Below are 25,861 nucleotides of genomic sequence, written 5' to 3'. Positions count from 1 at the left end.
CCCATGAGCTGTGGGCATGCTACTCTGGATGTGAGGCAGTGTCTGTGGATGACAGAGGAGGAAGAAAGATATAAACATACAGACCTTCCAGCGATTGCCACATTCATTGCATAAGACAAAGGTAGTCATGGGCTCATCGGCGCTGCGTGTCTGCACCTGAGAGAGAACGAGAGAGAGGACCGCTCATGAAGTCAGTCCCCTCCTCTAGGACCTGCCATGGCTCCCACTGTCTGCAAAAGTGGTCCAAAGCCCAGAGGCTGGCACCGTTATTCCCACTCCATTTTAGCAATTCCCTCATCACTGAGAACTCTATTGTGTATGCATATATTTTCCTCTCCTTTTGCAGGTCCATCAGCTCACTTCCAGTATCTCCCTGGCTCAACCTGACCTTTTGCATTCTCACTCTTACGTTGATCCTTCTGAACTGATCGTTCTTTGGCAGCAAGAGTCATCGCCTACAGGAAATACTCTCTGACTCCCTTCTGAACACATCATATTGGATGTACCTCTCTGATCAGCACTGAGTGAGCTGGAAGCACCCTTCCTTAGAGATCCTCCAGTTTGTTGCTTATCTTACCAGGTGGAAGAACTGAGGCTGTAAGAGGAAAAGGGATTTGAAGATGATTGGAAATATTTAATGTTGTTTTCTTGTTTCTCATCCCCTTAATCAAACCATTCAGGTGCAGAAACCAGGTTCCCACAGCAAATCCCTGGCATTTCCAGATTTAACAATTGCTGTTCTGATTTTTCTACAGCCAACCCGGGATGGCCATGGCATGTACCAAGTTGTTATTTTGCAAACACTCAGCTATGAACCATATCAGCTGGAGTCTGTGGAGTGGGAGTCCCCCAGGTAATGAGAGCCCAGCAATGGGCCAGGACACAGCTTAGCACAGCCTTGCCACTGGAGGAAGGATAACACTGGGGTCTCTCTCTGGAGAGAGAACTTTGTGAATGGGCATTTGACTTCTGGTGGGAGGTGACACACAGGAGGCCTATCACTCCCTGGGGGCAGTGTGCTTGGACAGGAGCGGGAACTTGCACATACATCTCTGGATCCCTGAATCAGAATTCTCCGAGGGGCGCCTGAGAGGCAAGGCTGACTGTATTTCTGCTGTAGCCACAGACCCCCATGGGCAAGGTGCTCTGTTAAATCTTGCTTGCCAAGCAGATGGGGGATGGATAGAGTTCTCATATGACAAGGCACCAATTAGAATCCAAGAATATTGGTGCCCCAAGGGCATAACACGTGCAACCCAGAAACAGGAGGTTTTTAAGTCTCAGAAAAGAGGCCTCCACATCCTTCCATGGCTCCCCACACCAGGGTAGTGGTCTTCACTGCTAGGACTCCGGACTAAATCCCTTAGGCTTTACTTCCAAGTTGGCTGTACTGCAGGCAGACAGGTCTGGATCTGGGTTTCTTACTGTCTCTGCTACTGACTGTCTTTGCCACTTTAGACAAAGCTGCAAAGCCTGTCCCCTGTCTGGACCTCAGTTTCCCTGTGTGTAAAGTGAGGGAGCAGAATTTTATTCGCTAAGTTTCCTTCCAACCATCTGCGACTCTACAGAAGTTCTACGCCCTGCGAGTCTGGTCCCTCTTCTTCCTGCTGCAGGGCAGGCCAGAGCACGCTGGCCAAGCCTCACAGACACAGATCTGGGTGATTCTATGTGCATCAGTTCTAGAAGCCATGGATGTATCACATTGGTGTACCAAGACTTGCCCTCCTCTCTGCAGCCTGGAGTTTTAGCCCTTTCCTCCCTCTGGCTCATCCCTAAGCTCCTTCTGGTTCTCCACCTCTATGCCCCTGTTGCCTCCTGCATCCCGACCTCCCCCTCCCCCCCGTACCTGGTTATATGTGCAGTTCTTCTTCTTGCATTTGCTGCACTGGAACAGGTCGGTGGTGGTGCCGCCTGTCTTGGCCATCTGGTGCTCACGGATGGCCTCTTGGGTCATGGCGTTCCGCAACTCCCTCAGCTCATCACTGGCCATTTCCTGGAGAGAAATGAGCCTGCCCTTCAGGGTCAGGAGCCCCAGGAGGTCTACCCCACATCTGATTTCTAGAGAGCCTGAGCAGAGGAAGGAGGAACATGCTGGACTGAGTACCAGGAGCTGGATGGAGGCCTGGCCCTGTCCCAATTGAGAAAAGGCTTTACCAGGAGAGTCCCCGTTCTGCCTTTGGGTGGAAGGTCAAACCTGGGGGCTCTGGGCCAAGTACAGTAGGGCACATACGGGAGAGCACAAGACAAATAGCTTCCACCCAGGATCAACACTCCTGTGTGCATCTCCTCAGATCTGGCACTCACAACACCCGCCAGGACCTTGCAAAGCTGCCTGAATCTTCCTGCTTAAGCTGACTTGACCGCTGACCACCTGATCTATGATGTTCCCTTTGTCCTTCCAGCCTGGACCTGACCCAGTGCCTGTCCAAGCTGTGATCACCACCCAGCCAGGCCATTGTTTCTGCCTGGTGGGAACCTTGGTTTCATCTATCCATGACTTGCTAATCCTACCCCCACCCAAGCAGGACCTGAAGCTCCTGGGTTCATACAACCCACTGCTCACCTGTGATTGCGCCACAGGACATCTTTTTCTATACATTCCTACAGAACAGAGTGTCCTGTCTCCCTATAGACACTAGTGTCTGCATTATCTAGGTCCTCCCCTTTTCTGTCTATCCCCTGGTCATTTGACTTGCCTTGAACTTCTTCCAGAAGAGAGCAGAGAGGAAAACACTCAAACCAGAGAGAGCTCTAGTTACTATTGGTTTAGGGGGAGGAGAACAGCTAAAGATAATGTAAAAAGGGGATTTGGTACTGGCCAAACATTTTAATTATTGTCATCTATCCTGACCCCTTAAACCATGGAGAACAGAGTTGGTACAAAGGTCAGATGATGTTAGTATGCTGACTGCTGCATTATACCCACTTGGGTTCATTTGTTCATTCAAAATGTACTGGATGTCAATTTCTTGAATGCCTTTAACTGCACTAGTATGCTGGTAAACTGGCTCTGGCCACAGGGGTGGCTGCTTTGTAGCATTTACCAGTTTCCATGTAAACACTCCCACCATGGCCAATTTCAAGCTACAAATGTGACATGACTGAATGCAGGGTTGGGAACAGCTATACAGCATCATCTCCCTTGAGCTGGTAGGAGCTGGCTCCAAGCCCGAAGGACTCAGATTTGACCTGGTTCCTATCCCCAGGTAATGCTAGTCTAGTAGTATGGAATAGCCAAGCATTGACACAAGATTGCAAGAGAGTGTAGCAGGTACTAAAGCAAAGGTCTACAAAGTTCAGGGAAAGTCTGGATGGTAGTTAGCTGCCTGGGGGCAGGGAGGCTCATTTTAAAAAGCTGACACCTTCACCAGTCTTGGAAGATAAGCAGGACTTCCCAAGGGGAATGGCAAATTCCAGAACAAGAGAATAACAGATACTGAAGACCAGAGGACAAAAATAACATGTTTGGGGAAGGGTTTTGGGGGTGGGTTCAAGGTAGGGAGTGTGGGAGACATGCCTGGGGGTCAGACTGTGGAAAGAGGGTCTTCTCTGCCAGTTAAGAATTAGAGAACAGTAGATCAACTATACTTCAATTAAAAAAAAAAACCATGAAATAGAGAACAAAATAAAAATCTATCCACTCACCAATCCATTTACCTATCCCCTCCTGCCTCATTTAGGAGGCAGCATTCAAGACACATGGAGTCAGTACAGTAATAAAGAAAATAAGGTCGAAAATGAGGAAAATAAAAGTAGGAGGTGACACTGGATCTTCACGTCATACACAATGTGAATCTGCTAAATATTTTTTAAGTACTTATGTTGATGCTGAGAACAGACAGAAGCCCTCTCCTTGTGGGCCGACTGGATGTCCGCTCAGCAGCTCTAATGGTATCTCAAAATCTGCCCCATTCTTTGAGTTGTCTGGGTTGAGAGGAAAAGTGAGGAGGAGGGAATCAGGTGGACCAGGCAAGAGGCATAAAAGAGAGCCAGGGAGACGCAGGATACAGAGAGGGATGTCCTCTCCCACGGGCATCCGCTGTCCCAGGCTCTGCCTGCCTGGAGCTCCCTGTCCTCTGAGCCTCAGCACAGCAGGCAGCCCAACCCCAAGGTGTTATTTTTCTTATTGGAGCAAAAAAGGTCTTGTATGTTGTATAGAAACTTCCTGCTGAGAGCAAGTTGCCCCAAGAGGAAGGCCTCCCCAGCCTCCGTCGCCTGGGTTGCTGGCAGGGGGCTCCTCGGTGGTGGCGCTGGCAGTCCCTGTGCAGGGCCTGGTGAGTTCCTGGCTTGCTCCCCTTGGCCTGGTCAGCCTCTTCGTGGGCCTGGGTTGATCACCTGATTCTCTCGCCCTGTTCCAGTGAATAGTCCTTGGATGGGGCCTGACTTGGCCAGCCGCTTTGCTGGGGCTTCTAGGGCCTGTCTTTGTCCTAATCCAGACACTCAGCTCTATACCAGCTCCCAGCTTCTGGGAACTTGCTGGGTTGGGCTCAAACCTGTGCCTACACCTTGATCTTGGTTCTCCTAGGCCTGGTTTCCTGACGTCTCTCAGTAGCATCCCCACAGCACACACACAAAGAGAAGCAGAGGGACTCCAGAGCCACAGAGTGAGGGACAGAGAAAAGGAAACGCAAGCCAGGCTTCCATAAAAGTCACAGGGAAGGAGGATACTCTGTAAAGCCAAGTTGCAATTTGTAACTCTGGATATACATTGCTAGTTGCCTAAAAAGGTCAGATATTCTAAATTAAGCAAAATGATAACCCTGTCCACTTGTGCCAAGTCCCCCATTTTATCCTAAAGCCAGTGCTCTTTGTTGTTTTGGGTATTTGAGGAAAGCAGCAAATCTTCTTCTCAGAAAAACATATATGGGTGGGAGGGTATAGCTCAGTGGTAGAGCGTGTGCTTAGCATGCACAAAGTCCTGGGTTCAATCCCCAGTGCCTCCACTAAAAAAAAAAAAGAAAAAGAAAAAGTAAACCTAATTACCTCCCCCTGCAAATAAACAAAATAAAATAAATCAAAAAAAGAAAAATGTATATACACACACTATACAACACACACAAACACTACACCACCCACATCATATGCACCCACCACACACACACCACAAACACACAGAGGCATACTCTCACCAGTGGTTTCAGAGGATTCCCAGACACCCTGAGGCACACCTGGATTCCAGGACGTCAGTGCATTTCCCCTCCCCTTCTCTGGGCCACTTGGATTTAGCACTGCTTTAGCAGGGCCCTCACCAGGTGCTTGTGGGAAAGCCTCAGTTAACTCTGGCAGCAAAAAGCCACTCCTACTTGAGGGTGTGCAAAGGGCTTTCCAACATAGAGACTTTGAAGTAAACAGATCTGGGATCAAATCCTCACCTATCTGTTATCAGTTCAGTGTGGCCTCCGTTTTCTTATCCATAAAGTGGGGACAGTATTTCCTCTTTGACAGCACTGTGCTGAGGGTTATGTGAAACGGCCAATGAGTGGGCCTAGCATATACTGATCCCGGGGAGGGCTGTACTCATATTAACCTCTAAACACTTCACATGGGTCAATTCATTCAATCCTTCGTGAGATAGTTGTTGTTATTATTCCCACTTTACAGATGTGAAAACTGAGGCACAAAGAGGTGTAGCAGCTTGTCTAGGTCACACAGCTAAGTGGCAGAGGCAGAAGTCAAACTCAAGCAATTGGACACAGCCCCCGAACTTCTAACCCCTGCATGTACTTCCTCAAGCAGGCTTGTTCCCGCTTCCTTCCTTTACTGACCCCTTCAAGCTGGGTCAATTCTTCCCTTCTGTAAGCTCCCATGGTGGGAACCCTGTCACGGCACCCACCACCTCTGTGTTATACATACTTGTACATGTGTCTGTCTCCCCACCGTGAGTTGTGCTCCATGGAGCCAGGGACCCCCAGTCTGGCCTGGGCCCAGAGCTGGGCAGTGGGATACAGGACTGAACAAGGCAGAGAGAGAGGCAGGTCACAAAGCAGGGAAGAGTGGGCGCCCTGGGGCCAGACGGCTTGGTTCCTGGCATCAGCATTCTCTAGCTGTGTGCACAGGCAAGTAAGTTAAGTCCTCTGAGCCTCAGTATCCATATCTGTAAGATGGAGATAATAAACATTGCTACCTCAGTTGGTGTGAAGCTAGACTTGGCCGATGCCCTTCAAGTGCTGAGCACGGTGCTGAATACGTATGAGCTGTGTTCACCATCCTGATGGTCCACAAGCCCTGAGGAGGGAGCATCCGAGAGGGTCTGGCTAAAAAGCCCCTGGCTCATCTTCACTGAGTCAGGAGTCACTGTCTCCCAGCTTGGGCCTGGCCTCCCATCCCACCACGCAGACGTCCCGGCCCTTACCTCGGCCGTCATCTTGGCAATGAGCCCGGCGGAGATGGCCCCTCTGAGCACATTCCGCCTCAGGCCGGGGTTCCTGGGGTCCTTGAGGTTGCTGATTCGGCTGCGCACACGGTTCCGGTACTTCATATCCGTGCTCTTAAGCTCCTGGTAGATATGTGGCGCAGTCAAGGGCCAGCCAGCCACTCACAGAGGCACACAGAAGGATGGGAAGCCTGTCCCTGAAGCCCGAGGAGCCCCAAGGCCACCCTTCCTCTCCTTGGACTTGAACAGGAGCCAGGTACCTTTGTGGCCTCTGACTGCCCAAGTAGGGGGGTCTCACTTGGGCTCTTGGAGTCAGACACATAGCAGGGACAGGAAATAGCCTCCATGGTGAGATCAGCACTGTGGTGTCAGGGACCTCATGGGTGGGCAGCCTGGGTTTGCCTGAGCCTCGTGTGTGAGCTCAAGTGAGTCCCATGACCTCTTTGTGCCTCAGTTTCCTTATTTATAAGATACAAGGCTGTTAGGAGGATTCTGTGAGCTAAGTTGCGTAATGGGCTAGTGTGGTGTCTGGGGTATATCAGGTGTTCATCATTTAGTGGCTAAGACGCTGGTGATGACAATAACCTCTAGTTTGGAAGCGCCTCCCTCTGGAGGTTGTAAGTCCAGCTGTCAGAGGACACATAAGGTTAGGGGCCACATATTTAAGGCTCTAGGAAGTACTGTAATAAAGAAACCATTGACTATTGTTTAATCTGGTGTTCCCCATATATTAAGAGCCTAGACCTACCTGCCCCCCCCTTTCTAGTAATACCTATTACCATCCCACCGAACCCACTTTGGGCATTGCTGGTCAGAGTTATTTCCCTCCTTAATAGATGAGGAAGCTGAGGCTTAGAAAGGGTGCGGGCCCTTGCTAAAGGTCACAGGGCAAATTCCCGGCAGAGGCAGGGCTGGAAGCCAGAACCCCTCCTATCGGTAATGCTCTCACCACTCTCTCTGCAGGAAGTCGCCCCAGCCAACGACCACAGTGAGTTCTCTGTCCAGACGCTGCGTCCCAGGCAGGCCTCCCACCCCCTCCCTTCTCCATCCTCTGGAGGAGCTCAGGGAACACAGCCGCATTTTCTTGGTCTCCTAAGCCAAGAAGAATCAGGAAGATGAAGCCTTTGCTGGGAAAAGCCATATACGAGAAAGAGACTGCGGGGAATGCAGAAAAATGGAAACAGCTGGCTTGCTAGTAGTGGGAGGGAAGGTGCTATTATTTCTTTTTTTCAGTTATTGTTGTTAGTACAAGCAAAATGCGAAAAGAAAGAATATGCCCTAATGCATTTGAAAGCCAAAAAATTTGTTTAAAAATCTGTTTGAGATTCCAGGAGGTGTGCATCTGTTTGATATGTGGGGACAGCAGGTCGGGCGATACTTTCAACAGCTTCTTCCTAAGTCTGTCCCCATTGCCTGAGATCATAGAGGATGAGGTGGGGAGCAGGCCCGGGGATCACGGGAGCCCCCTCAGAGGAGCGCAGTCGAGCCCCACGGCTGCCACATTAGTCCAGGGGCACTCCAAAGAAGACAGATCTTTTTTAGGACACAGAGCATTCAAGCCCCCAAACCTATCCTTCCCCTGACCTCCCATCATCTAAGAACCAGGAGTGAAAGGTTGGAGCAGATTTGATTTCTTTTCCTTCGGAAGAGGGTCATTTGGTGGAGGGAGAGGACAGGAGGGAAGGCCAGGATAGGAACCGTGGACTGGAGCATCCATCTCCGTTTCAGACGGGGCTTGAAGGTGAAAGGGACCTGCTTGGAGGGATAACTGCTTTGGAGAAAACGAAGATGAAGCTCTGATACATCGTGTTCTGTCTTCCTCAGTTAGTTGGAAATTGTGAAAATAGACTTGGAGACGTGTTAGCTCAAGCAGTGCTGGTTAGTAACTAGATGATGCTGGAGGGAAGCTCCCAGGAGCTATGCTGGAGGATAACAGGATGGGCCTTGGGCAGGAGATGGTAGCAGGCAAGTTTGTTGTCTGAAATTAACCCCTGCACCTGCCCAACCCTAGCTGAGCTCCTAGGTAGAGCCCAGGAGGCCAGAAAAAAGAGCCTGAGTGTAACCCTCAGATCCCCCCTCCACTGGGGATTCTGTCCCCCACTCTCTACACCTCTTTGATTTGCAAAACGTTGTCTCCAGTAAAAGGAATTCCATGCATTCACTTAGTGGGGCACAGCGGAGGGATTTTTTTTCCCCCAAGACAAAAATCTATTACATGGTGGTCACCTCCTCTGTCTACACAAGGCTGCTTTCAGATGGTGAGAGCATGGGGCATATGGAAATAACTCAGGACGTGGAATCCAAAGACCAAGGCTTTCAGTTCAGCTCTGACACCCAGTAGTTCCTGAGCCTCAGTTTCTTCATCTATAAGATGGGAAAAACACCCCCTGCCTCACAGACATTGTTTTAAGTGTTAACAGAGGTAGAAAGTGTCAATTGCCCAGGACACGATGCCTGGTAGATATCAGGGAGTCAAGATGGGAGCTGTTGTCTTCAGGGGAGGAAGAGAGGGGAGGGCTGAGCACAAGGAACGCTGTCCTCTCTGTCTGGACCCCTCAACATCACAATACAGACATGTCAAGACACAGAAGGTCTGGCACAGCAGTTGAGCCCTCAAATCCCAACTCTGCCACTACTACTAGATGTATGACCTTTGGCAAGTGACTTAGCAACTCTGAGCCTCAGTTACTGCACCTGTAAAATGGGCTTAATCAAGGAATTAATGGAATGAGGTACTGCTTGTAAAAAGCTTAGCAAGAGGCTGGCAGGTGTGAAACTTAATAAATGTTAGCTAGAATTAAGAATTCTGGTTCAAGGGCAGATCAGGGGCCCACTCCTGGAGCCCCCCCACCCCACTGTCCCAGATCCCTTGTACTTGGGAGACCTGCTGCTGGACAGTCCAGGCCCCCACAGCCCTGGCACAGCTCAAGGATATGATCTTCAATTTCTGATGCCATCTTGTCACAGTTGACTCCATAGTCCTTGTAATCGTCTAAAAGAGATTCGGGAAGCACAGGCATCAGCCAGAGATGACCTTGGCAGTGAGGCCTGCTTGTGCTGGGGACGCTAGCATCCTGTCCCACTCTCACAGTGCTGAGAAAGACCATACCTCCCTGACCTTGGGAAGCCCTTCCCTCCCTCATCCCTGAACCAGGCCCGCTCACCGTCCGCCTTCAGGGCTGCTGAGAGCATCTCCACACACTTGTCCCGAACAGAGTCTCCTGTGAGATAGCAGGGCGCCAGGAGGCAGATGGAGGGGGCAAAGGTGGGGCTCGAGGGGCTGCTGGGTGTTCTGGGGGCCTCCGCTTTCGATTTGAGGCTGTTTGATCTGAGGATGACGATCAGTAATAGACATTTTGACATTAAGTGAATAAAGCATTTATTGAGCACCATTCTCGCCGTTTTTACGGATGATCTCCTTCAATCCTCACACAAACCCTACAAAGTAGATGCTATTTTAGGCACGTGACATGGACCATCTCATTTAATCCTCGTAACAACCCCATGAGGTCGGTGCTATTCTTATTCCCATTTTAGAGTTGTATTTTCAAAGTGCATTTTAGAGAGGGATGCATTTAAAATAATTTGACAGGTCACATATCTGGAAACCAGTAGAATCAGAACTGAGTGGGTGAACTCTGGTACTCAGGCTCTTAGCCAACCACAGTGCTCTCCTGAGAGATTACAGAACAGGGTAATGATGCCAATAATTCTATCATCCCATAAGGCACTGTGCTAGCTGCTTCTCTATCTGCTCTCATAGAACAGCTATTCCCTCATTCAATTAATATTAGGCACCTATTCTCCAGGTGCTGTGCTAAGAGCAAGGGATAAAGCAGACAAGTCAGAAAAGTCCCTTCTCTCAAGGAGCTACGGCCTAGTTAGTAGTGAGTTTACCACCACTTAAGAGAAATGGCTTTAACCATGAGCCAGGAACTGTGCCAGGCACTTCAGGAGCAATTTCTAATTTGATCTTCACAGCAGTCCTTGGAGGTAGATACTGTTACCATCCCCACTTGCAGATGAGGAGACAGTTACACTGCTGAGATCTGCATAAAGTTACGCTGCTAAGATTTGAACCCAGATCTGTTTGATTCCAATGCCTAGGCTCTTAACTTCTATGATGCAGTGCCTAAGGATGATCTCATTTTGGTTTTGGCTTAAAAACCCACAAATATATATATATGCATATATGCACTGGAGGGATAACCATGAGTCTTGGTCAGGCCAGGCTGCCGTCACAAAATACCATAGACTGCATGACTTAAACAACAGAAATTTATTTCTCACAATTCTGGAGACTGGGAAGTCCAAGATCAAGGTGTTGGCTAATTTGATTTCTGGTGAGAGGTCTCTTCCTGGCTTGTAAATGGCCACTTTCTTGCTGGCACGACAGATCCCCTTGGACCGCTGGGAGTTTTGTATTCTCTGGAGCCTTGAAGTTCCTCAAAGCTGTCTCAGTGCTGCCACTGAGTGGGGTGGGCCAGGGAGGGAAGGCTCTGCTCTTCTAAGGTTTCTATTTTGAATTCCCCAAAATTTTGTCCAAAGGGATTTCCTAGCTTTTATTTATGTTTTTTAAAATGCAGTTTGTGAACTGCACTAGATTAACTTACCCTGGATTCTACCAAACCCTGACTGACAACTGGGTGGCCTGGCAGCAGGGCACAGGGATAGGGAAGCTGGGATCCAACTAGCTCTCTCCTGGAGCCTGATTCCAGCAGGAGGAAAGGTGTGGGTGAGGGAAGGCTGGGAACGGTATCAACTCGAGTCCAAGGGGCTGCCTGCAACCAAAATGAATCTCCCCCCACTCAGCCCTGGTCTCAGCCACTGGGCTGTCACCTGCACAACCACAGTGGCCCCAGAGCTGGTCTCCCTGCCTCCTCTTGCCCCTCTTACAACCTCTTTGCAGCCTGGGGCGCTCTTTAGAACCTCACAGCTGATACCACCACTCCCCTGCTTCTGACCCTCTAACAACTTCCAACCATTTCAGCATAAAGTCAAAGTCCTCACCACGGCCGCCTAGGCCCTGCCCACCACATCTGGCCCCTGCCTCCCCTTCTGACCAAATCTCAAGCCACACACCCCTCACAGTTCACTGAAGTCCCCACTGCTCTGCTTCTTTCTGTTCATTAAACACACGCAACACTCCCACCACACTGCCTTTGCGCTGGCTGGTCCCTCCTGGAAGGCTCTTCCTCCCCCAGATTTTCCTAGGACTGGTGCTTTCCCGCCAGGCAGGTCTCTGCTCAAATGTCACATCCTCAGGAAGGCCTTCCCTGAGCACCCCAGCCAAGCTGACTATCCTGCCCGTAACTCTGTAGCACATGACCTCATTTCTTTCATTCATAGCACTTATCCAAGTCTATAATTAACTTGTTTATATGTTTATAAACACTGTCTGCCTCCATCTCTGGCTTACAGGTCCCAGAGTATCAGGACCCCATCGCCTGGCTCACCACTGTCTTCCAGCACCTGTGACAATGCTCTAGGTGGACACTTGATGAATCTTTGTCAAATGAATGAATAGATGACGAATTGAGGGAATTGGCCACAAAGAGATGAAAGGTACATCCAGAGGCCAAGACAGAGCAGAGGACAGGTTCTCTTTGGAAAACCAATTGCCCCATTCCCCTGGGCTTAAGAGAAGGGTCTCTCTCCAAGCATCTGTCAACTCCCACAGCCTGGCCCAACCCATCTCCTACAGCCAGGATGGAGCCCCAGAGTCTTCCCGGTGCTGCCCCTCACTGACTGTGTGCCCATCACCATGTCCTCAGTGTCCAGGACTCACCAGTGGGAACCACCAGGGTTCCAAGTAGCATGCTGCTTGGAAGAAGGCATAATAATAAACATTAAAAACAGTTGTCATTTGGGAATCACCCACACTGGGGTGGTATATTTAAGAACATAGGCTCCAGAGCCAAACTCCCAAGTTCAAAGTCTGACACCACCACTTTGTAGCTATTGGACCTCAGGTGAGCTCCTTAACATCTAGGTGCCTCAGTTTTCTCACATGTAAATGGAGAGAACAATACCTACCTTATAAAGTTGTTTCGAAGATTAAAGCACCTAAGAGAATTCCAGCAAAAGACTATTAGGCAATTCACACAGGCTGCCACGTGAAGTGTGAGTATTTTTATTAAGCATTATGCATCTGCTGAGCACTCATTTGGGTTAGGGATAGTGCTAGCATTTCATTACCTCATTTGATCCTTATGGTGACCTTGAAAGGCGGTCACAGTTATCCCCATCATAACTACAGATCAACAGACTGAGGTTCAGAGAGTTGAAGTGACTTACTCAAGGGTAACTTGAGACCACACCCCTAGGTCTGCCTGCCTTCCAAATTTTTTTCAACACATCTCACTGTGTTCCTAAAAGGTAGAGTTTTCCGTAGTCCCCTTACCTGGTCTAGGCTAGGCTGCCTGTTACATTCCTCCCACTTGCCCCCAGCCCTCCCAACCTTCCTGGAAGGGCATTCCCAGCCTTAGTCCCTCCTGTTGGCGAGGAGCTGGCTAGCTGGCTGGGATTTGTGTCTGGGTGGCGTATCAAAATGAGCATGAGCAACCATGCTCATTTTGCTTTCAGTGCTCACGATTGGGAACTGTGCCAAATTGCAGAGAGGGCATCACCGGCGGGGGCAGGGCTGGGGGTGTTGGATTAATCAACAGCTTCCTTCTGCTCCCCGGATGTGCTAGTGCCAGCACCAGCCTGTGGTCTGACATCACCAAGTCCTTAAAAAATCTTCCCAACCCACGTCTGAGCAGAGGCACCTGGAGGTCTGGCTTGGGAAGCCGGGCTTGTTGCTCCTGCGCGCCACCTCGAGGGCGTTTCGGTTACTGCACCACCAAGCCGGCCGAAACTGCACGGCGAAAACAAGTCAACCAATTCCCACAGCGGGTCCTAAGGGCCACCGGAAAAGTGAAGTGCAACCTTCTTCCCGTCCCTTTGTGGACTGTTCCCTGGTATTCCAGCTACAGTCCCCCGAGTACCATGTGCACTCATACTGCCAACCTCTTCACGTGCCATTCCCTCTGCCTGGGATACCCTCAACTGGCTTGTCTACCAGGCAAACTCCTATTCATCTTTCAGTTCTCAGCACAAATATTCTCTTCCCTGAAGTCTCCTTTGACTTCCCAAGTCCTACTGAGACACTCGTCCTGTGTTCCCAGTATGCATTTTATCTTCAAAAAACAAGCGTTTTGGTGTCTGCCTTTACACTAGTGATTAGCTGTGTGAAGGCAGAGATTGTGAGTTTGTATCTTTGTATCTTTAGAAGTCACAAACTGGCGGGCTACAAATGTGTTTTGTTTGCCCTACTTGTGTCTTAGAAAAATATGAATATGTTGCCCATATATAAAACTCGGTGTTTCGTATGGAAATCTAGTTGGCTAGCTTTCCTTAAAAAAATTGGAAGGGCATGGCACACCGGGCCTGCATTTCCATAAAGTAACAACCAGCTGGGGCTGAGTAGTGAGTGCCCCTTTCACACAGGCAGGTGCTCTGCCATTTGCCATGGTCTCCACTAGTTACCCAGTGTATGCACGTGCCCTTGACCCCTGGAGTTGCAAGGAAGTGCTCAACAAATGTGCTTGCTGAAGGAATGAATGAATGAATGAATGAAGGGAATGAATGGAAGGGAGAGATGAAATAGAGAGGTAGAGAGTGCAGGAAACAGTCTGGGTGGTGGATAAACTGAACCTACAACTTGCTTCTCTCCCTTTGGGTTGCCAGCACCCAGTACTGAACAGGACACAGCACAACTGCTGGAAAGACAAACATACTCTGCTTGACTGACCTTCAGGAGAAGAATGCATTAAGGAGGGAGCCAAGAGACTTCGAGGCCACAAGGCAAAGTAAGGAGAGGAATCTGAAGGTATAAATCTTTATACAAATGTCAAATGTGTTTAATATAGAATCGAACCCAGAAGTGGGTTAGTGGTCAGTGTTTCATTTTTGGATAGGACAATCCTTCTTTATGCAGGGCTGTCCTTCACATTCCAGAACATTTAGCATCTCCGGCCTCTGCCTACTAAATACCAGTAGTGCTCTGCCCCTCTCTCCCATTACTAAATTATATTATAAACTGAGTATTTGTGTCCCCTGCCAAATTCATATGTGGAAGTCCTGACTCCCAATATGTCAGTATTTGAAGGCAGGTCCTTTAAGAGATAATTAGGTTTATATAAGGTCATGAGGGTGGGGTTTCATGATAAGATTAATGTCCTTATAGGAAGAATAAGAGAGACCAGAGCCCAAAATCTCTCTGTGTGTCATGTGCAGACACAGCAAGGTGGCTGTCTGTAAGCTGGGAAGAGGCTGGTCTAGAACCAGGATGATTCTGGAGCCTCAGTTCCTAGGCCTCACCCATGCAGACATTGCTAACTGACCACAGAACTCTTCTCTTGTGCGGTAGGATGCAGCTTCTGATTCCCTCCCCAGGCAGCCCTCCAGAGAGCCTCCACTCATCAGCTGGAGCTGGCACTCAGTTGCCAGGGTGGGCTGTGCAACACAGCAGCCCCACCAACATCTCAGGCCTGTCTGATCTTCATAAAACCTTAAGCAACCTAGTTTTTGTGCCTCTTCTTTTCTTTCCAACGTCAGACTTACTGGTATATTAGGCCTAAAATAACTGGGTAGCTCCTACACATACTTCCACAGGAGCCAACACTCTCATCATCCCCCCAGCCACCCTGATCCAATATGGCCCCTGGACCCCAATCATTTGCTGTGATCGACCGCTAAGTCACTTCCTGGCCTGTCCTGCTCTCCTCTTGCCCTGATTCTTCTGCTCTGACCTCTGACCTCCCTCCTGGATCACAATTCACATTTGCGCCTTTATCCACAATCTCTCCTTCCTGATCTCATCCAGGTTTGTGGCTGCAAATGCTAGCACCATGATAATGGCTGAAATTTGTCTTTCCAGCCCAAGGTTTTCTTCCTGAATTCCAGCTTCATATAACCTACTGCTTATTCAACTTCTTCCCCTGAATGACTAGTACACCCCTCAAATCCAACATATCCAAATCTGCACTCAAGCCTGATTGACAGAGTCCTCCCCATATCAATGAACAGAAACTCTACCCTTGCAGATGCTCGAGGGAAAAGTCTAGGAGTCATCTTGACACTTATTTTTCTCTTGTACCCCACATCCAATCTGTCAGGAAGTCCTTACAGCTCTCCCTTTAAAATATACCCGGGGTCCCCCCCTTCTCCCCACCTCCACTGCTGCCACTCTGATCCAAGCCACCACCATATCTTGCCTGAATTATCAAAACAGCCTCCTGGCTGGTCTCTTTGCTTCTGCCCCTGCCCCTGCCAATCCAACTCAGCAGAGAAAGGGATCCTGATAAGTTCAGTCATACAGTTCCTACCTCAACACCCTCCAGTGGCTCCTGTTTCACTCCATCCTCCAACTCCCCCTCCCTCACTTAGTTACTCCAGACCCACTGGCCACATCACTGTTCCTTAACCCTGCGAGGCACACTCCCACTTCCGGGCCCTTGGTTTGGGAGAACCTCAATGTCTGCCTGGCTGATTCCCTCATTTCTTTCATATTTTTGCTCAAAGGTCACCTCTTTAACGAGGGCTCTCCTGACCACCCAGTGACCATCCTTCCCAGTTCCTCTCACTCTGCTCTGTTGTTTTCTACAGCATTTGTCACCTTCTGAACCATCATATAATTTACTTATCATATGTATTGCCCGTCTCCCCATTAGAACATAGGCCTTGTGCCTGTGAGGATTTTTGTTCACTGCTGTATCCTTTGCATCTAGAACAGTTCTTGGCACATAGTAGGCCTTCAATAAATATTTGATGAAAGACTGGCTTGATGTTTTAGGGTAGATAACCTAACCAGTTCGGCCCAAGCCCAGAGATCCCAGTCCAGGTGCAGGCTCTCAAAACCTGTTCTCACTGGGTTCAACCTGACCTTAAGAACATTTCCCAAACAGTGATGGGGCATCAGCCATCCCAGAGAAGGAGCCACACCTCTGATTCAGAGGCCCACCCAGTCTTACTGTGTAGGTCCTAGAATTTGGAGGCAATGTAACATATGAGGTTTCCTTCTTTCCACTGCCCTAGGCTTCCTCCAGTAAGACAGAGAGAGACACACACATTTGCTGAACAGGACTTCTGGCATGGAGAAGTCTATGGCTTCCTTTACCTTTCCATCGATGGCCTTTTGGGAGAGGAGGTGGCTGAAGACTTGGAGTCCACAGAGTCTCTCCTGAAAGAAGAGAAACCGGAGATGAGATGCTCTTATAGGCTAGCATCAGTACCAGTCTAAGGAGATTAGAGGCTGGGGAGAAAGCATCCTGGAGCCAGGCCTGCTGGGCTGAGGATGATGAAGGCCACCTGGACCACAGCTGCCTGGGAGGGAGAGCTCCAGGAGGTCACCCTCACCTACTCCCCATCAAATGGACAGGGAAAGAAACCAAGGTCTGCCAAGCACCTAATACGTGTCAGATATGGTACATGTGCTGTGCCATGTGTTACTAATTATTAGTAACTAATTCTCAGCAGTCCCTTCCTTCCTGCTGTTAGGCAGGCCTTGGCCAGCTGGACTCCATGGAGACTGGAATTCCTGGGACTGTCAGTTCTCAGGAGGAGCCAGAAATCAGCTTCAGCCTCCCTTGTGGGCACCTTAAGAGGAAGAGAGAAGCACATGGGCCTTGGAGATAAAAGAGCTGGGTTTAAAATGGCAAGTGAAAAAGCAGGGTACAAACTTAGATGCTTACTGTGCCTGAAATCATGCAAGACAACTAATGCCCATGAGGGAAAAAGATTAAAAAAAATACACCCACGTGCTAACCATGGTTATATCAGGGTGACCAGATAAGAAGTAAAAAATCCCCCCTCATTTTTCCAAAATGCATGTAGCTACATTCTTTTTATGATATAGAATGCATTTCCCCTTTTATTGGCTTTTTCAAATTAATTTGCTTCTAAATTGTAACTCCCACTCCCCAAGTCACTCACCCAGCTCTCCTTGTAATTCCAGTGCAGGTCTCACCTTCTAACAAACTCTGTAATTTGCTTACTTATTTTATGTGTTGTCCGATCACCTCCTTTGCAAATTCTGCAAGAGCAGAATTTGGCGGGTTTTGTTCACTGTGGTGGACATTGTCTGTACGGAGCCCACACCATCCCTTGGGTACTCTCTCTCCCCAGTGCACTGAGACCCGAGGGCTTCCTCTTACAAGATCCCCTGAGGGAGGTCTCCATGCCAGCCAGTGCCTGCAGGCCAGGCCGGTGGGCTGAAGGGGCTGGGGAGTTAACCCCACGAGCAGCCTTCAGCGAGACACACGGGAATAGGTGGGCAAATACCCCGGAGTCCCAGGCCCTCAAGTGGGTCAGCTGAGGAGTGCTCACTGTTTTCCGGTGGGCTTCAAGCCCTGGTCACCCACAGCAGCAACCTGCTCGCTAACACACCCTGTGCGGTTCCCTTCCCTTCCCTGTCTCACTTCCTCACTCCTCTGTCTGGATTTCCTGAAATCACTTCCCAAATAAACCTCCTGCACCGGAATCCATGTCTCAGGGTCTGCTTCTGGGAAATCTCATCTAATATACTCAACTGACTTCTCCCAGGTGAACAGAATAGTGCCCGGCACAGAGTAGGTGCTCTACAAACGCTTGTTAAATGCTGTGAAGTCAAACAGTAAAGGAATATAAAAACTAAAAAAGTAGAAAAAGAAACCTCTCCAGAGGTAACAATGCTAAGTTTAATGTCCTTCTTTCCAGATCTTTTTCTACATATATATATATATATATATAGTTTATCATTCTAAAAAGGGAGGTAATGACATGAGTTGTAATCCCAGCCCCGCCCCCGGGCAGATCATCTCTTAGCATCCAATTCCCTCACTGGTCAAATGGGGAGAAAAGGACCTACATCTTGGGACTGGCTGGGAAGAAGACTTTAGATCATTAACATCCCCACAGCCGTTCCAGGCACAAAGAAGTCCTCAATACTCCATAATCCTAGGTATTTGATTTCTTGTTTTCCAGATTATGCAAGATTCCTGCATGGATTTCCAGCTCCTATCTCATCCTCCAGGTGGTCTGGGAGACAGTGGGTGAAGAAATTTCAGGGACCGGCTCTAATTATCCTCTGGACTAGACCCAGCTAGCTCCAGACCTTCACCCCAGCTTAGACACAGTGGGAGGCAGCAAGAGAGGGAGAGGGGAGGAGAGACTCCTACACATGCCCCCTCCAATCCCACAATGGCCCTGGGAGTTCCTCTGCAGGGCTCCTCCCGGAGTGCCCCATGCTGACAGACAGGTGCAGGCAGAGCTGCAAGCTGAAATTCTTGCAGCCAGAGAAAGGAGGGAAGACCTGAGTCTCTACCCATCCCCCACCATTTTCTGGCCCTTCCTCATTGCTTTTCTTTCTAGAACAAATCAGAAATATTCTGCAGTTTTTGCAAATGATCATTACAAAAATATTCAGGGACATGAAAAAGTGTCTCAGAATACAACAGGAAGATAAAGAAACAGGGACACCTTGTGTACTCCACCCACAGGAATGGGGAAATTATGTATGTAAGTAGACCAGGACTGGGAGGGGAGAGGAAAACAAAGCAGCTTCATTTGTCAGAAGTGGCACATCGTGGAGAAATACTTTTAATTCTAATTTTAAGTTTTACTAATGTGGTTATAGTGTTTATATAATAAATAATACTAACGAATCGTCATTAAGAAAACCAAAAAGAAAGGAAGTTCACCAACCGAGCTGAAATAGGACCCCTGCCAACTAGATTCTCCCAGCAAGGTGGGGGGACAACCACCCCCCTCTCTGCTCAGCCCCAGTGACAGCTTCATCTTATAGCTCAACCCTTGAAAAGCGAGCTGCATTAACAATTCAACATCCCAGGATGTTGTTAACTGTAAAATGCTGGTTAGAAAACAGTACATATAGTGAGCTTCCAATTTTATTAAGGAAATATAACTGTATATATATATATGTGTGTATATATATATATATTCTTAAAAAGATGAAAAAGATACACATCAAAGTGTTAACAGTGATTATTTGTTATTTTCTTCTTGTGTTCTAAACTTTTGAAACTTTTTACACTAAATGTGACTGTTGAAATAAATAAATACATGTGAAAAGACTACAAAATGGTATATAGAGTTTAATTCCATTTTAAAACAGTAAGTATTTCATGGATAATGATGACACATAGGAAAAAGTCAAGAGGATGTGAGGGTATAGCTCAGTGGTAGAGCATATACTTAGCATGCACGAGGTCCTGGGTTCAATTCCCAGTATCTCCATTAAAAAAAGTATGTGTACACATATATATGTGTGTGTATGTATATATATATACATACATAAATATATATATTTACATAAACTTTTTATATAATGAGATAATGATGTTCATTTTTCAGGCCACAGTACTGAATCTCAGAGACTAAGGGTGTTAAGTGATTAAGTTCATCTTAGAACTTGGCTTTCTGCTTTCCAACTGTCTTCTCATCCATACCTGTCATCTTTGCAGGCCGTTAAAAGAAATCCCTTTCCTGATCATCCAGTGGGATTTGGGGATGGAGCAAAATGAAACGTGTTCAGCTGCCATCGGTACCCAGAAACCAAAACGCCCGATTCCACAGATTAGTCCCATATCCATTTGCGCTCCTCTCCCAATAGTTCAGCCTCTAGTCTTCAACCACACCTCACAAAATCCTGGTCGTTCATTTGCCAAAGTTCTCCAGATGTGGCCAGACCAGCCAGAGCATGAATGTCCACAGGGGACTGCACTGGTACACTGGGCCTAGCAATATTCAGTAAATATTCATTCTGTGCTGGGCCTGGTGGATCACAGGATCCCTGACAGCCAACCTCCTAACCCTTTTGGGAAAACCAAACACACCATGTGAAAAGTCAAATGCCATCAGGAGTTTTCCAAGTGGGATACAACTGAAAATTAGCAAAATTAGCAAAATGAAAGGAATAGAACATAGAAAAGATTACAGAACCATTTGACAAATACTGCATTTTAAAAAGCAGACTACAAAATTGATGATAACTACAGAAAACAAAAAGAAAACAGATAAACCATATACCAAAATACTGAGTGATTGTTTTTGGGTGGTGGGAATATGAGTGATTTTTTCCCTACTTTTTAATATTTTCCATTACTTCTACAACAGATTTTTATCACCTTTGCTCATTTTTAAAAAGAACTATTACTTTTTCAGAGTTCAAAAGCAATACAGAGGGGGAAGGTATAGCTCAGTGGTAGAGCACATGCCTAGCATGCTCAAAGTCCTGGGTTCAATCCCCAGTACCTTCACTAAAAATAAATAAATAAACCTAATTACCTCCCCTCAAAACAAAAAAGGAAACAAACAAAAGCAATACAGGATCATTGTGAAAAAAACCCAACAATACAGATTAAAAGTTTTACTGTATAACAGAATAAACACGAAGCTTCTCTTAATTACAATCACACATATATTTTTGCTTTCTTAAAAATAGTTTCATTATTTTCCCTTATTTCAAAATTGGTACAGATTTGTTGGGAAAAAATCAGAAATACAGAGATTTGCAAAAAGAAGAAGGAAAAAAACCTCTCAATCCTCCGCCCCAAAATGATCACTATTACCATCCTGGTGTATATCATTCACATCTTTTTTCCTATGCATATACATAAAATTCACTTATTTAATTTTTATAGAAATGGGAGGTAATTAGGTTTATTTATTATATTTTTTAATTAAATTTTTTTTTAATTTTTAGGGGGTAACTAGGTTTATTATTATTATTACTACTACTACTACTATTATTATTTTTAGAGGAGGTACTGAGAATTGAACCTAGGACCTCACGCATGCTAAGCATGTGCTCTACCACTTGTGCTATACCCTCCCCTCTTTTCACAGTTATTTTTACAAGCAAAAATAGGAGTGGTGTGATGGAGGTATACCTCCCTCTTGGTCAAGAATCACCCCTCTTATAGCATCATTTCCTAAAGTGTTTTCCACAGAACATCTATTATATAGGATTATAATAAGCATTCAGTTAAAAAGGGTTTGGAGGGAAAAATGTTTCAGAAACCCCAGCTGAAAAATGTTACCCACAGAACATATCATCTTTGTTTAATCTGATTAATTCCTCAAAATGAGTTCCCTGTAGTGGATATATTGGGTGAAGAGGTATGTAGTTAAAAACATTGGTCTATCAGGGATCACATTGTCTATTATCTAGTCTCACTCCTTATCTATTAGATGACCCCTCACCAAGGGATTAAGCGATCTTTTTAGTTACAGGGAATACGTAGGACTTACTTATACATCCATGAAGGCTTTTATCTACCATCATGGATAAAGCATTTGGGTCAATCAGAAAGTCACGCAATTTGAGGGACCCTGGCTGGGGTGGGCAAGGGGGATGGGTGCAGAGCTGAGGCCTCAGCAGTGGTCTGGGGGTCCAACAGACAAAGATGGGAATCCCACTCTGTCCCATCATGGCTATGTGATCGATCTTGGGTAAGATTCTGCTCCCCAAACTTCAGCTTCCTCATCACTATGTTAATCTCGCATCCTGCTACCTTGCTGAATTCTTTTATCAGCTCTAGCAGTTTTTGTGTGGAGCTTTTAGGGTTTTCTATATATAGTATCATGTCATCCACATTTAGTGACAATTTTACCTCTTCTTTTCCAATTTGGATCCCTTTTATTTCTTTTTCTTGCCTGACTGCTGTGGCTAGGACTTCCAAGATTATGTTGAATAGAAGTGGTAAGAATGGGCATCCTTGTCTTGTTCCAGATTTTAGTGGGAAGGCTTTCGGTTTTTCCCCACTGAGTACTATGCTGGCTGTAGTTTTGTCATAACTACATCGCTAAATGGCAGTTTTGAATAAAAAGCCAACAAAATGTTTTTCCTTCTCTGTGGACAAGTAAGTTCCTAGCCCCACTTACCTGGAACCCTGACCACGGTGGAAAGTCAGCTGCATTACAAGGCGATCTTGCTTCTAGTACAAATGAGTCCTGACTAGTAAATTGTATCTACATGGCAAGGGCGATGAAAGTAAGTGGAAAACCACAGCTTCAGGGCTACCCCAAGTGCAGCGAATCTTGTAAATGGTTGTCACCCTTGCTGGGATCCTGGAAGCTTTGTCTATGGGACAGTTATAAGACTTGGGACATGGAACTTCTAAGTCAAGGGGTTCCCACCAATTGTACCTGCACCTGTACTGTAACCTGCGTGGGCCAGAGAATAGCTCTGGATGCTGCATTGTCCCCTATGAGAACTCTTGGTGGTGAGAAACACCTGAGGCTGCCCTGCTAGCACACTGCTTCCCCTGTCCCTGCATCCTTCTAGGTGAAACCCGTGCCACTGACAGCCTATTTGGGTCACGTGAATCTGTCTGGTTTAGCCAAGAAGCCTCCCAGAGGGGGTGCTGCAGGAGATGACAATAACCACCTCCTGGGGTGTGAGGATTAAATGTCACTGTATAACAGAGCTGCTGCCAGAGTATGTGACAAGCGTTGGCCCCCCCTTCTCTCCATCCCAGGAAAAATACCTATCTTTGGGCTCTTCCACGTGTTTTTTCCTTGGTGGAGAAAGGCTTGTCTCTGGCTTCCAACTGGAACAGTCAAGTCCTTTTTCCTTCTTTTTTGCTTTTACTCTTCCCTCTCCTTTTTCTCCTTTGGGAGGCGCTGGGGACTCTAAAAACAAAACGGTGACATTGTTCCTCAACTCTCCTGGTCTCAGCCAAACCCTGGACTTTGGGGAGGAAGGAGCAAAGGGCAGGGACTGGGACAGCCTCCCCCCTCCCTGCAAAAGTACACATTTAGACACAAATGCATATACAATATGCACGTGTGTGCAAACCCAAGCTCACACATGGACACAGAAAGACATTTGCACACACCTATGCCCATATTCATACCAACGTGTGCATACAGACATGTATACACAGAAATACACACATAGGGATATGTACACAAAAACTCACCCATCTACAAATCTCACACTTGTGTAGACAAATGCTGGCACTTCCGCTAGAGGCCCTCTGTCACTTAAGTCATTCAACAACCACACACCGAGTGCCTGCTATAAGCCAGGCACCGTCCATCCCAAGTGTTGGGAGAGAAACTTGGCCCAAGGCAATCTTGCCCCTCTCACCTAGCAGCCGCTTCCAGTTTCTGATGAGGACTTTGGCCAAGGACACCACCTCCTTGTCAGAGCAGTGCTTGCGGACCCCATTAACGGCTACTCCAATCCTGGTGGTCTGCAAAGAGGGAGTTAGAGGCCGGTCTGGGAATGCACATACTGGACTGGCTCCCTAATTGCAAGACCTGTCCCAGCTCAACTACTCTCTTCCAGTGGCCTAGCCTCTCTGGAGCCCCAGCTCAGACCTGTGGCCAAGATAATAACCCTGACCTTATAACTGAGGCCATGACCTGCTGCTCTTAGTAAGGTCCAGGGCCTAAGGCCCAGCCCCCTGCTCTGATGGGTAACTGTGGCTTTGGGGAGAAGCCGAGGTGGTGGTGGGTCTGGCTAATGACCAGGACCCCTCCTCATTTTCTGCCCTCTGCTGTCTTTGAGTTCAAGTTTCAGTTTAAGACACAGCTCTGGCTACTATAGCTTGGGTACTTGTTAAGTTTTCAGGGCCAAGAGCTTCTAGTAAAGTCTGAGAGTACATGGGTAACACACGGGGGGTCTAAAAATGGAGAACTTTTCCTTCTCCCTGGTCCACTGGCCTCCCGGATCCCAAAGGCCCAGGGCCTTGGGAATTGGGGAATTCAAGGAGAGCAAGGCAGTCTTTTCCTCCTGACCCAGAAGGCCCCACGTGCTTGGAAGATATCCTGCCACCATCTAAAGGCCTCAATTCACACCCTCAGACAACCTTGAAGGCCCTCCCCGCAGAAATCCTTCCCAGACCACATCCTTCGAGGGCTCCCCCACCAGGGTCCTTCTCTCCCCAACAAGGTTGCCCTCCACCCCAGGCGCTGCCCCGGGGCTTCCCGTCCCCCCACCTGGAGGAGCTGGATGGACATCTGACAGCTGTTCAGCTTCTTCAGAAGGTCGAGGGCCCCTTCCTGTGGGAGGCCACAAGGTGAGCGCTGAGGCCTGTGGGTTCTGCCTCAGGCCCCTCTCTGACCGTTGCGCGATCTCAGTGGGAAGGAGGAGGCAGGAGGTAGGGAGGAGACTGTTCCAGCGGCAGGACACAGGTACACAAGGACACAGGACACACAAGTGGTCAAAGGACAGACAGGGAACAGGAAGGAGGAGAGAAGGAAAAGCGTCTGCCCCAGACCAGCTGTCTGACTCCACCTCTTACCACCTAGCTGGGTTCAAGCCCCTCTGAGCCAGGGTCCAGCCTGAACCAGTCGGCCTGACCCTCAGCCATGGGTTCCGCTGTTCCTTCCCCAGGGCATGCTCTCCCCTGCCCCATCTCTTCGTCTAAAGTTAATTCCTTCACAGCTTATTGCTTCTCCTTTCATGTCCATATCTGGCTCCCCTCACTTCCCAACTGTCAGCTTCTGTAGGTTGAGGACCATGGCTTTTTTTTAAAAAACAGTTTTATTGAGGTATAATTGACATACAATAAACTGCACATACTGTAGGCTACAATGTGATGAGTTTTGATATATGTGCACACCCCTGAAACCATCACCACAATCAAGATAAGAACACAGTCAGCATCCCCAGCACTTTCCTTGTGTCCCTTCAGATTCCATCCCTCCCTACACCCCCAACCCCAGGCCACCACTATTCTGCTTTCTCTCACTATAGGTGAGTTTGCATTTTTAAGGGTTTTACAGAAAGTGACTGTAATGGATTCTTTGTCCGGCTTCTTTCACTCAGTGTAATTATTTTGAGATTCATCCATATTGCTGCACAGCTGAACAGTTCCATTTTATTACTGAGCTGTTTTCTATTGTATGCACACACCACAATTTGTTTATCCATTCACTTGTTAATGGGACTGCAGGTAGTTTCCAGTTTGGGGTGACTACAAATAAAGCTGCTGGAAATATTCCCGTACAAGACTTTGTATGGACATATACTTTCTTTTCTCTCAGGTAAAGAGGACTGTTTAATCTCTGAGAATTCCAGGTTCAGCAACAGCCCCATGCTCCCTGAATGGGTGAATAAAGCAGAAAGTAGAAGGTGGGAGGGGAGAGAGGGAGGGGAAGAAAGGAGATGCAGATATGAAAATTGGAACCACCCCTGACCCATTTCCATTTCAGCCTTCTCCTTCCCATCCACTTCCTAGAAGCCAGCCTAGGCCTCCTGCCTGGAGACTGGTTCCCTGGGGAGCACCAGCTGACTCCATCCTGTATGCCCCTTGCCCTGGCCCCACTGTCAGCTGCCAATCCCCGCCCTACCAGGCTTCCTGGGCCATGTCCCAAGGGCTGCCCTCCTCAGCCTTCCTTAGAACTTGAGTTCACAGTCTGTTTTCAGAGGGGTGAACTGTGGATGAGTGTGCATATAACTGCCTGTACCACTAATTAAAGGCTTACTGTCTG

General features: G+C 47.8%; 1 protein-coding gene across 3 annotated transcripts in view; it reads right to left on the bottom strand.

Moving 5' to 3' along the window:
• Positions 1–25,861, bottom strand: part of TCEA3 (transcription elongation factor A3) — a 33,303-nt gene that overhangs the window by 3,965 nt on the left and 3,477 nt on the right. Inside the window, exons 2-10 of one of the 3 annotated variants that reach the window (XM_072975135.1) lie at positions 24,365–24,427; positions 23,511–23,616; positions 22,906–23,050; positions 16,536–16,598; positions 9,538–9,701; positions 9,310–9,365; positions 6,353–6,508; positions 1,847–1,993; positions 85–156 (exon numbers count right to left, since the gene is read on the bottom strand). In XM_072975135.1, coding sequence (XP_072831236.1) covers positions 85–156; positions 1,847–1,993; positions 6,353–6,508; positions 9,310–9,365; positions 9,538–9,701; positions 16,536–16,598; positions 22,906–23,050; positions 23,511–23,616; positions 24,365–24,427 — 972 coding nt within the window. Of the gene's footprint in view, positions 1–84; positions 157–1,846; positions 1,994–6,352; positions 6,509–9,309; positions 9,366–9,537; positions 9,702–16,535; positions 16,599–22,905; positions 23,051–23,510; positions 23,617–24,364; positions 24,538–25,861 lie in introns of all 3 variants that reach the window. The other 2 variants (XM_072975138.1, XM_072975137.1) reach the window with 2 other exon arrangements.

The sequence above is a fragment of the Vicugna pacos genome, chromosome 13 (assembly GCF_048564905.1).
Source record: "Vicugna pacos chromosome 13, VicPac4, whole genome shotgun sequence".
Taxonomy (NCBI): Eukaryota; Metazoa; Chordata; class Mammalia; order Artiodactyla; family Camelidae; genus Vicugna; species Vicugna pacos.
The sequence above is the reverse complement of the archived record's forward strand: the minus strand, read 5'-3'. Positions and strand labels throughout refer to the sequence as shown.